Below are 18,829 nucleotides of genomic sequence, written 5' to 3' on the forward strand. Positions count from 1 at the left end.
CAGAGGTTCAAACATTCCTGCAGGGAGTACTTCGAATTCAACCACCTTTTGTTCCTCCGATTCCTCCCTGGGATTTAAACTTGGTACTTAAGGCTCTTCAAAAGTCTCCATTTGAACCTCTAGAATCTGTGGAACTACGTTATCTAACACAAAAAGTTGTTTTTCTGTTGGCAATTGCCTCAGCTAGACGAGTGTCTGAGTTGGCGGCTCTTTCTTGCAGGCCACCCTTGTTAGTGTTTCATGAAAATCGGGTGGTGCTGCGGACAAAGCCTTCATTTCTTCCAAAGGTTGTTTCAGCATTCCATTTAAATCAGGACATCGTTCTTCCAGCTTTTAATCCGTCATCTTCTCAGGGGGAGGATTCCCATTTGGCTCTCTTGGATGTTGTTCGGGCCTTACGTATTTATTTGTCTCGCACGGAGGCTTTCCGTCGTACGGATTCCTTGCTGGTATTGATTGATGCTCCCAAACGAGGTTGGCCTGCCTCTAAGAACACTGTGGCCCGTTGGATAACTTCGGCCATCAGACAGGCTTACGTGTCCTCAAGCGTTTCGGTTCCTGACTCAATTAAGGCTCATTCGACTAGAGCAGTTGGAGCGTCTTGGGCTGTTCGCGGTGGTGCATCTGTTGAGCAACTATGCAGGGCGGCGACCTGGTCGTCAGTCCATACGTTCACAAAGTTTTACCGGTTTCATACTTTTAGTTTGGAGACTGCCTCTGTTGGGCGTCGTATTTTACAGACGGCTATGCCGTCAACGTCTCCCTCCTCTCATTAGCTTGCTTTGGGAAATCCCACAAGTAACGGCGCAGCGTCCCCCAGATGGAGGACAGAGAAATGGGGATTTTTGTTTACTTACCGTAAAATCTCTTTCTCTGAGTCCATCTGGGGGACGCTGCGATCCCTCCCATAGTTTGTCTGGTTTAATTGGTTAATTTTTTATTCTGGTCTATCTCCTTTGGCTTGGCTAAACGTTAACTGATCAGGGCTGAGCAGGAAGGAGATGGGAGGGGTTAGAGGGGGGAGGAGTCAGCTTTTGATAGTTCTGTGCCAATCTCCACTACCACACACCTCTAACCCACAAGTAACGGCGCAGCGTCCCCCAGATGGACTCAGAGAAAGAGATTTTACGGTAAGTAAACAAAAATCCCCATTTTCTCCTTTCGTTTGTCTCTCCTGGGATAGTCGAAGAATTCCCTCTTAGGTGTGAAGTATGCGGCGGAGCCATCTGCTTCGCCCTCCACGCACCTGCACACCCCTGTTTGATCAATGATGCAGGTAATGTCACTATTATCCAGACAATAGCTCATCAGGTAAGCCCTTGGACTTTGGTTTCCAAGGTCACAGGATCAAATCACAGCGGGACCAAACACACCTTTCCAAAAAGAAACTTTGCTAACATTCCATGCATTACTGATGTCTGTTTTCTGTGGATCTGAACCAGTGTCTCAGAATATACAGGTACATAATACAGCAGTTCATCTGATACTGCAGGTAAAGGAGGAGGACACGTCAAGTCCATCAGGGTTCCACGCCATTGACGAAAATGACAGCGACTGGTTCAGTTTCGGATGAGCTGGGCAGGCTCCGGTAGGCGGCCGACAGACACCCGAATACACAATATCAGGTATCAAACAGGGTTTGTTTTCCTATCTTTTCCCCGCAGATGGCAGGAGATGGTATCAGAACCTCTCTAGGGTATACACCTCGGTGTATCGCCGGTCCATCAAGCCGCCGTTTTCCTGAGGCAACCTTGCTCAGGGATCCATCGACATATGCGGCAGCATGGTTCTACCGTATCCGGAGCAGGTAGGTTGGGGAACAATTGTCCTCTAGGTTACAGGATGCTTCGCATCAGGATCAATTGATACTTTGATACAGGTCAGAATCACGATTCTGCTTTATGTTCCTTGGAGGTCTCCATGTCTACAGACTCGGACCCTGCATCTTCGCTTGGGCTGTCTTAACCCGACGACCTCTGGGGCTGCGACAGTGACAAGTAAACATGAAATCCTACGGGGCAGATGGTTCTGGGGAAGGAACTTTCTGCAGGATTTCTTGAACCAATGGAGGTAGGTCCACTTTGATTTCTCCTACTACTGCCCCAGCTCCAAGACAGACCTTTACTGGTCTTCCCTTTAGATTGTTTCGTGCCCTTTCAGGTTTTTGACTCCACACGGGTGATATCTTCGTCGCCAGGGGTTCTCAGGGTAAAAAGGCTGAAGCAGAGGTTCAACATCCTCAGTCCAGTCTGATTTTATGTCATCCTATACACCCATTACACCTGCAGGGTCCCAGGGTAGGCGCAGGTCGATGGGAGAAGGCTTGGGCGGTTACAACCGTCTCAGGAGTCCCTCGGCATGGGTCGGCTGATTTACGATGACAAGAGAGTCATACTGCAGGCTGCGCTCCATAGGTTTCTAACCGCAAAGGGTGTTGATCCCTGTTTTACACATATCATTTGAATTAGGACAGTTCTCAGGCCTTTGTTTTCTTTTCACGTTCCGAAGCCAAGTGGCTCGGACAGGCCTATTCTGGCCTTACAATCCTTTTAGTCTGTGATTGCTAGTTTAAACAAGAAAGGGAGTTTTACGTGTCCCTTGTCTTCAGAGATGCCTGTTTACTGATTTCCGTTGGACAGGCTTTTCTCAGATTCCCCCTTAACAGGATTCTCATTTTCACTGTAAGTCCTTTACTCTTCTCTCTTCCGCTCCCACAGAGTTTAGGAAGATAACAGAATAACTCTTTTTCAAGGGCAGTGGGTGACGTTGGTTCCCTAATGGGACAATTTACTGCTACTATCCCACTCTGTACATTAGGTGGCTTCTGAATATCCGGAGGATCCACGAGCTTCTGATTCGACACAGATCCAATTTATGCTCCGCATAGACGTTTCTCAACACGGTCCGTCAGAGGTTTTTTCATTCCTCGGCACCAGAGACTCTATTTCTTCAGTCAAGTTGCGACGTAATGAGTGGTCGCCTCCATTCCTCTCGGAACGGGGGACAACAATCTTGTTTCCAGATCAAGCCACCAGGTCAGACTCCTGGGTGAGGGAACATGCCCCGGAGTTTTGTCAGCTGGTCCGCTGTGGGCGGAGATTTCGGATCGACCTCAGGGCGTTCTGACTGACTCTTTAACCCTTTATTACTCTCGGACGGCAGTAGCCGTGGAGGCCCTCAGGGCTCCGGGGAGTTTTCTGGTTATTCTATCCTGCCTCCTTTTCTATTTCTACTTCATGTTCAGTAACACAGGAGGGGATTATGCGTGCTAGTCCTCTCGGTGGCGCTGGTTGGGCCACGCATGACTTGAAGATACAGATACGCCTGTTGTCAGTAGAGGAGCCTTGGCTCCTACCTCGACGGGACTGTCTACTTCAACAGGCTCCTTTTTTTTTTTTTTTCTCCTTGTTCAATTTTACACTGGTTTCGGTTACCCGTGTGACTGTTCACGAGACCTCAGAAGGGAGGAGTTCCCTAGTTCGGTTAGGCCTACTGGGCTCCGATTTCAGAAGTCTATTACCTCTTCTCGCTTTTGCCACTTTGGGAAAACTTTATGGAACATAATGAAGATAAAAGGGGGTTTTTCCCCCTTCTTCCAGTTACCATTCATCTTTGGTTTCTCTGGGAGGTTTTTTGCTCCGCTGCGCTTCAAACCACACTGACCGGAATTTTAGGTCTCTGCCTTTTTCGCTTTTCTTCCAAATGAGATTAGCCTAGCGGCCGTAAGTTCGGCCTCTTGTTCAGGGAGTACTCTATTGGCAACTCCCCGGGCTCGGCTTCGGCCTCAGCGGTCGTTTCTTCCAGAGGGGAGGTCCATTTTTCATATAAATCTGACACTAGTGGTTTTCAATCCTCTCTGAATGTTGTCAGGGCTCGTCAACTCTCTCTACAGAGGTCTCAGGCTATTCGATGAAGTGTTTTTTCTTCTTTGCTCTGGACGATGCTCCCGTACTAAATAGCCGGGGCCCCAGCATATGCTGGACAGTTGGATACATCTGATCATCAGACAGTCTTCTTGGCGGTTACTAGGGAACCTCCGTTTTCCAATTCAGCGCGCTTTACGCGCATTGTAAGACCTTCGTGGGCAGCCGCCCGCGGGGTCTCCATGAATATTTTGTCGGGCGGCTACTTGGTCAAACCGACATTCGTTTTGTCAAATTCTACAAGTTTGACACTTTTACGGCCTCTGCATCACTGTTTGGCCGAGCAGTTTTTACAGGACTCTAAGCGCTTTCCCACCCGTTTTTTGGGAGCTCTGGGACGTCCCCATTGTAACTACACTCCAGTGGCCCCTAGTGGATGAAGGAGAAATCAGGATTTTGGTACTTACCGATAAATCCCTTTCTCCGATTCCACAGGGGCCACTGGACGCCCGCCCAGCGCTGTTTCTCCTGATTTTTGTTTGATTAACGATTGCAGATCACCATATGACTGCTTGTTGGGTTCAGGCTAGCCTGGTTTTTTGTCAGGTTCTGTTCCAGGTTTAGTTTGTGTTCGCCTGGTTTACAGGGCGTCGTTAACCTCCTCTACCTTACGGTTTGTTTATTACAGCTCTCCTCGGGCACAGTTTAACGTAGACTGGCTTGGAGGGGAGATAGTAGGGGAGGAGCTAGCCACAGTGTGAGAATTTTTAAAGTGCCAGCTACCAATACCACCTACTATCTCCCCATTGTAACTACACTCCAGTGGCCCCTGTGGAATCGGAGAAAGGGATTTATCGGTAAGTACCAAAATCCTGATTTCCTATGGTATAACGTGCGTTATATGCTTTACAAAGCAGATTCATAATGCCATGCACTCATTAACGTTGCCTTAAGAGCTGTATCTGATTTGCATGTGTAGAGTTACCGTGGGATCAGCCGAATGATGCGTGTCAAGAGTATTGTGATTGGAAGGAGTCGAAGCACTACCTGACCCCATGGAAGAAGATTGAGTCTACGCCGCTTGGTAACTTTCCCATTTATAGACCCAACTAAGACACCCCAAGTAACTTCGTCATTTTAGTAGAGTACATTGGGGCAGTAGTAGTAAATCAGCCACTTCTCAGGTTTTTGGCTGAGGACGATGCTTGTATAACCTTGGTGGATGCATTCTTTGAGCAAGCAAGTAATCTGTGGTGTATTGCCCCAGGTTTGGCTAGTGTATCCATGTGTTTGGAGTTGGAAGCTCCCGCTGTTTGGTTCAGCTGACTGATACGTCACAAATGAGTTTTTCAATATTTGATGTTCTGGTGATGAGTAGATGAACCGTAAGTCTCACTAACTCCTGCTGCTCACCTTTCTTGCCACTACCCCCACTCTGGCTAGCATTGTGTAATTTTGGATAGTGTGCTACATTGTTTTAGATGGCGCACCATGAAGTTACATAGATAGAAGACTGTTCAGTAGAACACTGGGCACTTTGTTTCAGTAAAACAAAAGTGTCTTTATTATATCTGTCATTAAAACATGTCCGTTCATATTCCTATCGTTCGCACTATGTCTTTTAGATGCAGACCACATGACCTTTTGGTTATGTTACAAGAATCGTTACCATCATTTACTCATTCTGGTTTCCACTGTTCATTCTCACCAGTGTCCTTGTCTTTGCTTTCTAGCACTGCTGTCTAAAATACTGCTTGAAAATCCCAGTTCCAGGATGACTATAGCCGACATTAAGAAACACTGGTGGTTCTACAAACCGATGAAAGGTACATTATAGCCCACTGATATGTAAGACTGTTTCTCGTTACACCTCTGTACCAATGTGAGGACGGGTACAGGGCAATATTTGTTTAACTCGCTGTTGCGGAATACATAAAGGGTTCAGTTCATTTATTTCCAATTGGTAATATAAGTCTTAAAACGTTGTCCTAGTGAAGTGTCACAGGACGGGTGGTGGTGGGTACATTGTTACTGAATTTGCTTTTATAGTGCTCCTTAGCTTTGTGGGAGGGGGGGTTCAGTTTTAACCCATTTACAGCTGTATCAGTAAGTGCACAGCTTCATGTCTAAAGAATGTTTCTTTATCATCCACTAGGGGTCACTGGAGTACTCTTGGGATATGGACGGGCGTAGCCGAACAAGGGCACTGAATATTTAAATTTAGGACCCTCCCCCCCCTCCATATCCCCGAGTACCTCAGTGTACGACCTCAGTGTTTTTTCGGTGCTCACAGCACGAACAAGGCTTGTGGTATATCCACACTTGGATTTTTATTTTTAAATTTTTATTTTTACTTTTTATTTTTACACTTAGCACATCCCTTCCCAGTTTCTGGAAAAACATGGGTCCGGGATAGTGCCGCTGCACGGGCAGCGAATGGCGTGTCGGTCCTCACAAAGAGCACCCTCACAGCCACAGGCGCTACAAGGCAGCGCATGGCGTGTCGGTCCTCACAAAGAGCACCCTCACAGCCACAGGCAGACTGTCTCCTACTGCAACTGGACGGAGATTACAAGCCCCGTCACAGCCAGGAGGAGAGCTGAAAACTGGACGGTGCTTACAGTAAGAAGCCCCGTCACAATCTGGACGGAGCTTACAGAAGTGCGACACTGCAAGGTATGGTGGGGGGGTCAGGGCGGTCAGCTCACGCTGCCGCCCTGCTGTGCGGGAAAAGCCTTTATTTTTACCGCCGCTTTGCCCGCCGCTTACAGAGGACCCCGCTGAACGAGAGAGCGGCCGCACGTCACTCACAGACGCCGGCCGCTCTCCCAGCCACTGTACCAGTACTCTGCCACTGTAACCGAGCGGCCGCACGTCACTCAGACGCCGGCCGCTCTCCCAGCCACTGTACGCGAGCGCCGCCCAAGCAGCCACTCTGCGTACCCGGGTCTAAAGCTCCGAGCGGCCGTACGTCACTAAAGACGCCGGCCGCTCTTCCAGCGCTGCACCCGGCCACTGCTGTATGAGGCGCCGCCCGTTCCTAGGGCTCCCCGGCGCACTATACCAGCGCTCCCCGGGTTTCCCCAAGCTCCCTGCACTCGCTTCCGGCGCTGCACAGGGAGAAGCTACATCACAAGCAGCGCGGCTGCGGGGGGGTGACGGTGAGTAAAGCCCATAGCAGCAGCAAAGGCTGCATGGGTTAAGACACTGCTCAGTTCTAAATAAGAGACTGCTCAGTTTTTAAACAAGTTATTGACCCATAGCAGCAGCAAAGGCTGCTTGGGAATAAGATATGTTGGAAATAATACAATTCACTGCAGGCAGTGTTGAGTAAAGCCCATAGCAGCAGAAGGCTGCATGGGGTAAGAGACTGCTTAGTGTTTAAACAGTTAATGAAATAACTGGAAGGCTAACTAAAGCATAAGGCTGCATAATGTATTGTAAACTGCACGGATTTTACTGTATAATAGACCTGTAACTGTAGAATAGGCTATTAAGCCTATATTTAATGTATAATAGGCTATTAAGCCTATATATTAACGCTGCAGCAGGTAACCTGTCCTGTGATTTTCAGTGGAAGCATGGCATGACGGTCATTTTAATCATTGCTGTTCTTCCAGGTTATAATTCCAGAACATTCCGCCCATACACCTATACTCCACAAGGAGGCGCAGGGGTGTTAGTGGGAATTTTTTGGTTCAGTTTTCACATAAGTCAGCCATGTAATCTGTATTTCTAATTAATTCTAGAACATTCCTGCCCTACATCTCTCAGCCACCAGAGGCGCAGGGAAGTTAGTAGGAATTTGGTTGGGGTTTCATATGCCCATGTGAACTGCTTTTCACATAAAAGACAATATTTTGATTTCTCTTCATATCGAATAAATCTTTCGTTTTTTGCTAAAGATTTCCGTAGAGAGAAACAAGCTTGAGTTTCATATGAATATGCTGTTCAGCAATAACATATATATATATATATATGACACATAATAACTTCATTAAGTCGTGCAAGTGTCTGTCTATTGCCTATTATTTTATGGTGTCTGTCTACATAGCGAGTAAGGCTATAGTGCAGACTAAAAATAATTTTAAAAATCCTATGTTAACATTGGCAATTCAAATTAAAAGAGCGGTAACATCGGAGTCTCGAAATGACTCCGCCAGCCCTAACAAAAGACAGTCTTCCAAAGGGCCAATTTCCCTTTGGGTACCAGAGTGTTTATTTCACTCGATTCTATGTCAAATTATAACTACGAGTGAGAAGGGTACATTAGACCAGCACTCAGATAGTGCGGGGGGGTTGTTAACAACCATACATAATCGTTTCCAAAAGGACGCGATCCGCCATTGCTAGATGATTTTCTTTCAAACATTATAAAAACCCAGGATACATTTGGGTCACTAGAATCTATGTATCAAACAATGACGATCACTGGTAAAAGAAGCTGCAGAGTATATCTGTAAAGCTTCTGCTAACGCCGGTTATTTTCATTGTCGCTAGTTAAGCGCGACAAGGCCAGAGCTTGTTTGCTCATAAATTTGATATACTTGTAACGGTATTTTATCCCTTTATGATATTCAGCCATTACCGCATACAGTATATTTGTAACGGCGTTTTATCCCTTTATAAGGAACAGTCACGCCTTGTAACGACAGGACGTTACAGTCAGCAAGCCAGTGGTTTGATGACTTCTTTTACAATTGTGGAAGCGCGTATTTACATGTTACATTTGCGAGGTTTCAGGACTTCAACTCATACAGGTCTCAGCTATTTACAGCTTAAAGGACAAAACTGCCTCTGTCGAACGGTTGGCAGGTTGTCATTTAGTCTTTGCAGGTTTATAAACCAGGCAGTAGTACGCCAACAGAGTCAGAGTTACTTATTCCCCTCTGTTTGAGCAAAACCAAACAGCTCCGTTGCAATATCAATCAGCAAGTCATTTACTACAGTTAGAAAATGGATTTTCTGCGGTTAGTATTTGCTTATTGGAGCCACACAATTGCATAATTGCATTTGAATGCGTATTTACCCAGTCCGGTTTGTTCTTCACAGGTTCTAGCGGTTGCAAATCGCCACAACCATTAACCATTTCATGTCTACCGTTGCTTATCGCTTTGGGTATTTACCAAAGTGAGGTTGGGATGATAGCTCATCTCACATAAGAACTCTGTCTCAACAAAGTTCCTTTAACTTGCGCTACTAAGGTATACTGCGGTAGCAGATCAAGTTCGAAAACAATCACATCTAATTCCGTCTAAACGATGTCAATGCCTAGGTAAGATGATAAATACGGTAAATCAAAGACTTTTACCTACTACACCAGCAATAACAAATGTACGTCTAGTAATTAGTGCAAAACACGCACACTAGCGGTACATTGGTGTATTCACCTATTAAGAATAAAGTTGTGTTTTCAATTTAGTTCGCCACCCTTCACTCGCGTTTCCCACAGAGGGAAAAGGGTGCATATACTCTGGACGACAGTCGCAGAGGGTCAGGATTTGTAGTTAAAATCAGCAACAAAGATTGCTGTCGATAAAGGTCCTAGAACTCTGTGCATTTTACAATGCAATACATGATTCGCTTTCAGTCTGACCAGGTATATACTCTGGTTTCTCTTCAGAACGAATAAATCTTTCGCCTTTTACTAAAGATTTCTGTGGAGAGGAACAACCATGAGTTTCAGGTAAATGTTTGATGCCTGTCTCACGCTGGCCTTAAGCAGTCAAACACAACCAGTGAGAACCAAGAAGCCGCATGGTAATGCGGCATGTGACTCAAATCCTCAATGGCTTAGAACACCATTAGGTGAAAATGTCAAGAGATCATTACGTGAGTGGACATCTGTTAGACAGAGGATCTCACCCGTCAGGATTTGGATCCTGAAAACTGGACATTAAATCCACAGGTGTTTCATATGTGAGTCCACAGAAGGGGGTTACCCTCAAGTATACATGATGGCATCTCGCCACAATTACAAAAGCTCAGTATGTGTACAAAACAGATCACAAGGGCAGTGGCGGTGGAGTCTCTCACATTCATGTGGTCATTCAGCATCGTGTATCTGGCTCCACCAGTTTCCGCTGCTCTCTCCGTTGTCAAAACGGCTCATAAGACAGTTTGTCACAGTCATACTGGTGGTAGCTCATGGGTTTCGGAGAAGTTTGCTTCTCGAATTTTCAAGGAATACTTGCACACGATCTTGGCCCGCTCATAATACGTCCAACCTGTTACATCAGGGAACGTTAGTTTACCCATAGTTACCTATGTACCTATTATCTATGTACCGCAGCTGCGGTTGACGGGGTGAGGGTGCAGACCGCCCTCTTAAGAAATTGAGCATTACAGTATCGGTTATACTAACCATGTTACGAAATAGTAAGCCGTTTAAGGCAGCTCATTTTTACAAAATTTCGTGGGCTTACATAGGTTGTAAACCTCGGAAGTTTCCAACATCATCCTTCAAGTAACCCGTATTCTGTTAAACGGGGTGGAATGGAAAACTGCGTTGATCTGCACGAAGAGTGCAGGTATCTGTGTGGTAAACTTATTTTCAAAGACGTTTGCCTCTATTGGCGTCTGTACACATCTTTCTACAAGGTGTCATCAAAGTTCACACTCTATTTATCCCACCTACAGCGCCAGGCGACTTGAAGTTGGGTTCAGATTTCTTACAGTTTTCATATTTTGAACCCTTTCAACAAATGGGAATTAAGTTTCTCACTTTGGAAAACAATTTTCTTATAGCCTTGGCTTCGGCAAGGGTTTTGTTTTCATATTTGGGTGCCTTGTATTCCAAGCCACCGTATTTGAGTTTTCTCATGACAAAGCAGATCTTCGGACGAATCACGCTTTCGTATTCTTCACATCAATATACCAATAGGGGTTCCTGTGTGGACAGCACATTCTAGAATTCTGAATGTGGTACACGCATTACGCGTTTATATATGTCCCGAACGTCAACAGTACGTGATATGAATACGTTGTTTGTTCTCTATGATACTGCCAACTGGGGTTAGCCAGTTTCTTAGCAGACATTATCCAGTTGGGTAATAATAATGACTACAAGTCAGGTTTACTTTAAGGCTAAGTTACAATCGCCTACGTCAGTAATAGCTCATCCCACAGGTTCTGTGGGAATGTCAGACCCAGTGGGTCGTGGAGTGTCTAAAACGCGGCTATATAGCCTTCATGTGCACCATGTTTGTGCACGTTTACACGTTATAAATGGTGGCGCCATCAGCATCTAGCTTTGGGCTGCCTACTGTTACAAGTATCAAACAGCTCTCCCGCCCACGAGGGAAGCTTTGGTACGTCCCAAGAGTACTCCAGTGACCCCTAGTGGATGATAAAGAAAATAGGATTTTGGTACTTACCAGGTAAATCCTTTTCTTTGAATCCATAGGGGGCACTGGACGCCCACCCAGAGCAGTTTTACCGGGGTTGTTTTAAGCTCAAGGGAGCTTAGGGTAACAAGTTTTACTTCATTGATATTAAGCTCAGAGGAGCTTATGGTAACACATTTTCACCGATTGGTTCAAATTATAAAGTTCTATCGGTTATGGTGTCAACTGTTTAGTTGACAGTAAGGTTATGGGTCAACATTGTGTTGTCCGTTATGTTATAGGTATTCTCCATTGTCAACCTCTCTATATCGTTCCTGTTCGCTCAGTAAAAAACACTGAGGTCGTACACTGAGGTACTCGGGGATATGGAGGGGGGGGAGGGTCCTAAATTTAAATATTCAGTGCCCTTGTTCGGCTACGCCCGTCCATATCCCAAGAGTACTCCAGTGCCCCCTATGGATTCAAAGAAAAGGATTTACCTGGTAAGTACCAAAATCCTATTTTCTTCCACTAGGGGTCAAGAGAAGCTTCTTGTCCTTAGGCGCAACATCTGAAGCGACCGGACCTCTTGGCAAACACGTTCGGTCTGATATGAATGTGTCGCAGCGCTCCCACAGGTCAGTGCTACTTCCTATACACAAACAAGTGGCAGCTTAAAGGTACCTACAGTTTTAAGAAAATCTTCATACTATTAAAGCCCAGCTAACGTATAGTATGTTTTATCGCATTTTGAAGTCCATATTGATAGAGGTCACTGAGGAGTTTTATGACCAACTGCAGGCTAAGTGCTATTATACAAGTCGTGGAAATCCAAGTCGTCTTCTATCATATATAAATTATTAAAGGGCATAGGAGTTATACCAGTGCTTCCCGAACTGTGTGCCTAGGCACCCAGGTGTGCCTCAGGTTGGTGGTCCATGACCAAAACAAATTTTTGGTCCAAGTGACAGGCAAAACCAGTGCTGGTGGATGCCATCCATACAATATGTGGACTTTTAGAACCACAGCTGTGTCCACCACTACATAACTGAAGCTCAATTTACTTTTTTTGTTATTTATCAATCTGAAACTTTTGCTTTGAAAAAATGCTGACACTCTGGGTTGCTGTGATTCAGGAAAGTTTGGGAACCACTGAGTTATACTTTATAATAAGTAGTGTTTGTTTGTTTATTTTGTTAAATGAGCGTACTCTGGAGATTTAATGTCATCAATTCATGGAGCCATAATAGTTTTTTTAATTTTATATTGATCCCAGTGGAACCAGGTTCTTTGGATACACAAATGTAAATAAGAAACACAAGGAGAAACCATCTCAAATCAATCAGTTATAAATTTGTTGAGAATAAAAGATTAAGGGGTATATTCAATTGAAGTCAAAAGCTGCTGTCTGTCGAAAAGACAGCAGTTTTCGACTTTTTAAGGTCGAATCGTGATTCGACTTATTCAATATATCCCCAAATTTTTCGTCAAGTCGATGAATTCGACTAGTCGAAAAGCACGTGGATCGGCGGAATAGCTGCCGATCCACATGCTTGTCTGTTTTGGCCCCCTTTTCAACCATCTCAGTCCGACATAAAAAAATGTCGGACTGAGATGTGGGACACAGAGCAGGAGAGGGGGGAGAGCCGCAGGGAGACAGCCGCGGGCATATAGGGGAGAGCAGCGCTGCAGCAGGATGTCACACACCCACGCCTCTCACGGCAGCTTCCACCCGGCCCCAGCAAGTGAGATCACACTTGCTGGAGCCGAGTGGACACTGCCGTGAGGTTGGGCGGCTGTGTGACATCCTCCTGCAGCACTACTGTAGCGCTGATCTCCGTCTGCCGGTGGCTGTCCCCGCGGCTCCTCCCTCCTCCTCCTCCTCTGGGTCCCTCCTCTCAATTCGACTTGAAAAAGTCGAATTGAGATGAGATTTGAATAAGGGTTGTCGGATCCATTCCGACAAATGCATGTTGGAATGGATCCGACGCTAATTGAATATACCCCTAATACTCGGTTACAGGGATGTTAGCGCGAATGTTCAAACAAAATACTCCGTGATCCCCTTTTGCGGTTTTAGTGACTGGAAAGTTTGGATATGGACACTTGCAGTCTGTCCCGCAATGAAGCCAAGACTGTGTCGCAGCTTGCGAATGTTTATACTAGATACAGGACCTTGTCACCTGGGTGCATTATACATAAATGGTATAAACATCAATAGCTATATTTCTCTAACGTCCTAAGTGGATGCTGGGGACTCCGTAAGGACCATGGGGAATAGCGGCTCCGCATGAGACTGGGCACATCTAAAGAAAGCTTTAGGACTAACTGGTGTGCACTGGCTCCTCCCCCTATGACCCCCCTCCAAGCCTCAGTTAGATTTCTGTGCCCGACGAGAAGGGTGCACACTAGGGGCTCTCCTGAGCTTCTTAGTGAAAGTTTTAGTTTAGGTTTGTTATTTTCAGTGAGACCTGCTGGCAACAGGCTCACTGCATCGAGGGACTAAGGGGAGAAGAAGCGAACTCACCTGCGTGCAGAGTGGATTGGGCTTCTTGGCTACTGGACATTAGCTCCAGAGGGACGATCACAGGTCCAGCCTGGATGGGTCCCGGAGCCGCGCCGCTGGCCCCCTTACAGACCCAGAAGAGCGAAGTGGTCCGGAAAAATCGGCGGCAGAAGACGTTCCTGTCTTCAATAAGGTAGCGCACAGCACTGCAGCTGTGCGCCATTGCTCTCAGCACACTTCATACTCCGGTCACTGAGGGTGCAGGGCGCTGGGGGGGGGCGCCCTGAGACGCAATAAAACATGACAGAATACCTTACATGGCAAAAAATGCATCACATATAGCTCCTGGGCTATATGGATGCATTTAACCCCTGCCAGAATATACAAAAAAAACGGGAGATAGGCTCCGCCCCCTTTTCGGCGGACTTATCTCCTCAGCACACTGGCGCCATTTTCCCTCACAGCTCAGTTGGAGGGAAGCTCCCTGGCTCTTCCCTGCAGACAGAAAGGGTTAAAAAAAGACAGGGGGGCACTAATTAGGCGCAGTATTAAAACATACAGCAGCTATAAGGGGAAAAACACTTATATAAGGTTATCCCTGTGTATATATATATATATATAGCGCTCTGGTGTGTGCTGGCATACTCTCCCTCTGTCTCCCCAAAGGGCTAGTGGGGTCCTGACCTCTATCAGAGCATTCCCTGTGTGTGTGCTGTGTGTCGGTACGTTGGTGTCGACATGTATGAGGAGAAAAATGATGTGGAGACGGAGCAGAGTGTCTGTAACAGTGATGTCACCCCCTAGGGGGTCGACACCTGAGTGGATGTACTGTTGAAAATTACGTGACAGTGTCAGCTCTATATAAAAAAAACAGTGGTTGACATGAGACAGCCGGCTACTCAGCTTGTGCCTGTCCAGACGTCTCATAGGCCGTCAGGGGCTCTAAGCGGCCGTTACCTCAGATGGCAGATACAGACGCCGACACGGATACTGACTCCTGTGTCGACGGTGATGAGACAACCGTGATTTCCAGTAGGGCCACACGTTACATGATTGAGACAATGGAAAATGTTTTTATACATTTCTGATAATACGAGTACCACCAAAAAAGGGGTATTATGTTCGGTGAGGGAAAAACTACCTGTAGTTTTCCTGAATCTGAGAAATAAAATGAGGTGTGTGATGATGCGTGGGTTTCCCCCCGATAACAATTAATAATTTCTTAAAAAGTATTGGCTGCATACCCTTTCCCGCCAGAGGTTAGGATGCGTTGGGAAACACCCCCTAGGGGGGATAAGGCGCTCACACGCTTGTAAGAACAAGGGCTCTACCCTCTCATGAGATGGCCGCCCTTAAGGATCCTGCTGATAGAAAGCAGGAGGGTATCCAAAAAAGGTATTTACACACATACTGGTGTTATACTGCGACCAGCAATCGCCTCAGCCTGGAGGTGCAGTGCTGGGTTGGCATGGTCGGATTCCCTGACTGGAAATATTGATATCCTAGATAAGGATAGTATATTATTGCCTATAGAGCATTTAAAAGATGCATTTCTATATATGCATGATGCACAGCGGAATAATTGCCAACTGGCATCAAGTATAAGTGCGTTGTCCAATTCTACCAGTAAAATGGGCAGGTGATGCGGATTCCAAACGGCATTTGGAAGTATTGCCTTTGAAAGGGGACATTTGGGGTCGGTCTTTTAGACCTGGTGGCCACGGCAACAGCTGGGAAATCCACGTTTGTACCCCAGGTCGCCTCTCAAAATAAGACGCCGTATTATCAGGCGCAGTCCTTTGTTGGCAAGCGGACAAAAGGTTCCTCTTTTCTGCTCGTGACAGAGGGAGAGGAAAAAGGCTGCAGAGATCAGCCAGTTCCCAGGAACAGAAACCCTTTCCCACCTCTGCCAAGCCGTCAGTATGACGCTAGGGCTTTACAAGCTCAGGCACGGTGGGGGCCCGTTCTCAATGAATTTCAGTGCGCAGTGGGCTCACTCGCAAGTAGACCCCTGGATCCTTCAGGTAATATCTCAGGGGTACATATTGGAATTCGAGACGTCTCCCCCTCGCCGTTTCCTAAAGTCTGCTTTACCGACGTCTCCCTCTGACAGGGAGGCAGTTTTGGAAGCCATTCACAAGCTGTATTCCCAGCAGGTGATAATCAAGGTACCCCTCCTGCAACAGGGAACGGGGTATTATTCCACACTATTGTGGTACCGAAGCCAGACGGCTCGGTGAGACCGATTCTAAAATCTTTGAACACTTACATACAGAGGTTCAAATTCAAGATTGAGTCACTCAGAGCAGTGATTGCGAACCTGGAGGAAGGGGACTACATGATGTCTCGGGACATCAAGGATGCTTACCTTCATGTTAAAATTTACCCTTCTCACCAAGGGTACCTCAGGTTATGGTACAGAACTGTCACTATCAGTTCAGACGCTGCCGTAGGGATGGTCCACGGCACCCCGGGTCTTTACCAAGGTAATGGACGAAATGATATCCCTTCGAAGGAAGGAAATTTTAGTTACCCTTATCAGGGAATCGTCCAATTAAGGGATAAGATCCAGGGAACAGTTGGAGGTCGGTGTAGCACTATCTCAGGTAGTGTTGCGGCAGCACGATTGAGTTCTCAATATTCCAAAATCGCAGCTGGTTCCGACGACTTGTCTTCTGTTTCCTAGGGATGATCCTGGACACAGTCCAGAAAAAAGGTGTTTCTCCCGGAAGAGAAAGCCAGGGAGTTATCCGAGCTAATCAGGAACCTCCTAAAACCGAACCAAGTCTCAGTGCATCAATGCACAAGGGTTCTGGGAAAAAATGGTGGCTTCCTACGAAGCAATCCCATTTGTTAGATTCCACGCAAGAACTTTCCAGTGGAACCTACTGGACAAATGGTCCGGGTCGCATTTTCAGATGCATCAGCGGATAACCCTGTCACCAAGGACAAGGGTATCCATCCTGTGGTGGTTGCAGAGTGCTCATCTTCTAGAGGGCCGCAGATTCGGCATTCAGGACTGGGTCCTGGTGACCACGGATGCCAGCCTGCGAGGCTGGGGAGCAGTCACACAGGGAAGGAATATCCAGGGCTTAGGGTCAAGCCTGGATACATCACTTCACATAAATATCCTGAAGCTAAGGGCCATTTACAATGCTCTAAGCTTAGCGAGACCTCTGCTTCAAGGTCAGCCGGTGTTGATCCAGTCGGACAACATCATGGCAGTCACCCACGTAAACAGACAGGGTGGCACAAGAAGCAGGAGGGCAATGGCAGAAGCTGCAAGGATTCTCCGCTGGGCGGAAAATCATGTAATAGCACTGTCAACAGTATTCATTCCGGGAGTGGACAACTGGGAAGCAGACTTCCTCAGCACGACCTCCACCCGGGAGAGTGGGGACTTCACCCAGAAGTCGTCCACATGATTAAAAAACTCGACAGGTATTGCGCCAGGTCAAGAGACCCTCAGGCAATAGTTGTAGACGCTCTGGTAACACTGTGGGTGTACCAGTCAGTGTATGTGTTCCCTCCTCTGCCTCTCATACCCAAGGTACTGAGATTGATAAGATGGAGAGGAGTAAGCACTATATTCGTGGCTCCGGATGGGCCAAAAAGGACTTGGTAACCGGAACTTCAAGAGAGGCTCACGGAGGATCCGTGGCCTCTACCTCTAAGAAGGGACTTGCTCCAGCAAGGACCCTGTCTGTTCCAAGACGTACCGCGGCTGCGTTTGACGGCATGGCGGTTGAACACCGGATCCTGAAGGAAAAAAGGCATTCCGGATGAAGTCATCCCTATCCTGATCAAAAGCCAGGAAGGATGTAACCGCAAAAACATTATCACCGCAATTGGCGAAAATATGTTGCGTAGTGCGAGGCCAGTAAGGCCTGACGGAGGAAATTCAACTGGGTCGATTCCTACATTTCCTACAAACAGGAGTGTCTATGGGCCTGAAATTGGGGTCCATTAAGGTTCAGATTTCGGCCCTGTCAATTTTCTTCCAAAAAAGAACTAGCTTCAGTCCCTGAAGTTTAGACGTTTGTAAAAGGGGTACTGCATATACAGCCTCCTTTTGTGCCTCCAGTGGCAATTTGGGATCTCAATATAGTTTGGGTTCCAAAAGTCACATTGGTTTGAACCACTTAAATCTGTGGAGTTAAAATATCTCACATGGAAAGTGGTCATGCTGTTGGCCCTGGCCTGGGCCAGGCGCGTGTCAGGATTGGCGGCTTTATCCTGTAAAAGCCCTTATCTGATTTTCCATTCGGACAGGGCGGAATTGAGGACTCGTCCTCAGTTTCTCCCTAAGGTGGTTCCAGCGTTTTCACCTGAACCAACCTATTGTGGTGCCTGCGGCTACTAGGGACTTGGAGGAATCCAAGTTGCTGGATGTTGTCAGGGCCCTGAAAATATGTTCCAGGACGGCTGGAGTCAGGAAATCTGACTCGCTGTTTATCCTGTATGCACCCAACATGCTGGGTGCTCCTGCTTCTAAGCAGACTATTGCTCGTTGGATTTGTAGTACAATTCAGCTTGCACATTCTGTGGCAGGCCTGCCACAGCTAAAATCTGTAAAAGCCCGTTCCACAAGGAAAGTGGGCTCATCTTGGGCGGCTGCCCGAGGGGTCTCGGCTTTACAACTTTGCCGAGCAACTACTTGGTCAGGGGCAAACACGTTTGCTAAATTGTACAAATTTGATACCCTGGCTGAGGAGGACCTGGAGTTCTCTCATTCGGTGCTGCAGAGTCATCCGCACTCTCCCGCCCGTTTGGGAGCTTTGGTATAATCCCCATGGTCCTTACGGAGTCCCCAGCATCCACTTAGGACGTTAGAGAAAATAAGAATTTACTTACCGATAATTCTATTTCTCGTAGTCCGTAGTGGATGCTGGGCGCCCATCCCAAGTGCGGATTGTCTGCATTACTTGTACATAGTTATTGTTACAAAAATCGGGTTGTTTATTGTTGTGAGCCATCTTTTCAGAGGCTCCTACGTTATCATACTGTTAACTGGGTTCAGATCACAGGTTGTACAGTGTGATTGGTGTGGCTGGTATGAGTCTTACCCGGGATTCAAAATCCTTCCTTATTGTGTACGCTCGTCCGGGCACAGTTTCCTAACTGAGGCTTAGAGG

General features: G+C 46.8%; 1 protein-coding gene, 1 non-coding gene and 1 pseudogene across 2 annotated transcripts in view; all 3 read left to right on the forward strand.

Moving 5' to 3' along the window:
* The window catches only part of CHEK1 (checkpoint kinase 1), an 84,630-nt gene that overhangs the window by 42,716 nt on the left and 23,085 nt on the right, over positions 1-18,829 (forward strand). Inside the window, exons 7-9 of the mRNA XM_063943782.1 lie at positions 4,843-4,947; positions 5,597-5,689; positions 11,724-11,826. Of these exons, the coding sequence (XP_063799852.1) occupies positions 4,843-4,947; positions 5,597-5,689; positions 11,724-11,826 (301 nt within the window). The remainder of the gene's footprint in view (positions 1-4,842; positions 4,948-5,596; positions 5,690-11,723; positions 11,827-18,829) is intronic.
* On the forward strand, positions 7,719-7,826 carry LOC134967966 (U5 spliceosomal RNA; annotated as a pseudogene).
* On the forward strand, positions 9,467-9,581 carry LOC134967904 (U5 spliceosomal RNA). The gene has a single exon (XR_010189245.1). It is a non-coding gene; the product is annotated as a U5 spliceosomal RNA (small nuclear RNA).

The sequence above is a fragment of the Pseudophryne corroboree genome, chromosome 10 (assembly GCF_028390025.1).
Source record: "Pseudophryne corroboree isolate aPseCor3 chromosome 10, aPseCor3.hap2, whole genome shotgun sequence".
NCBI lineage: Eukaryota > Metazoa > Chordata > Amphibia > Anura > Myobatrachidae > Pseudophryne > Pseudophryne corroboree.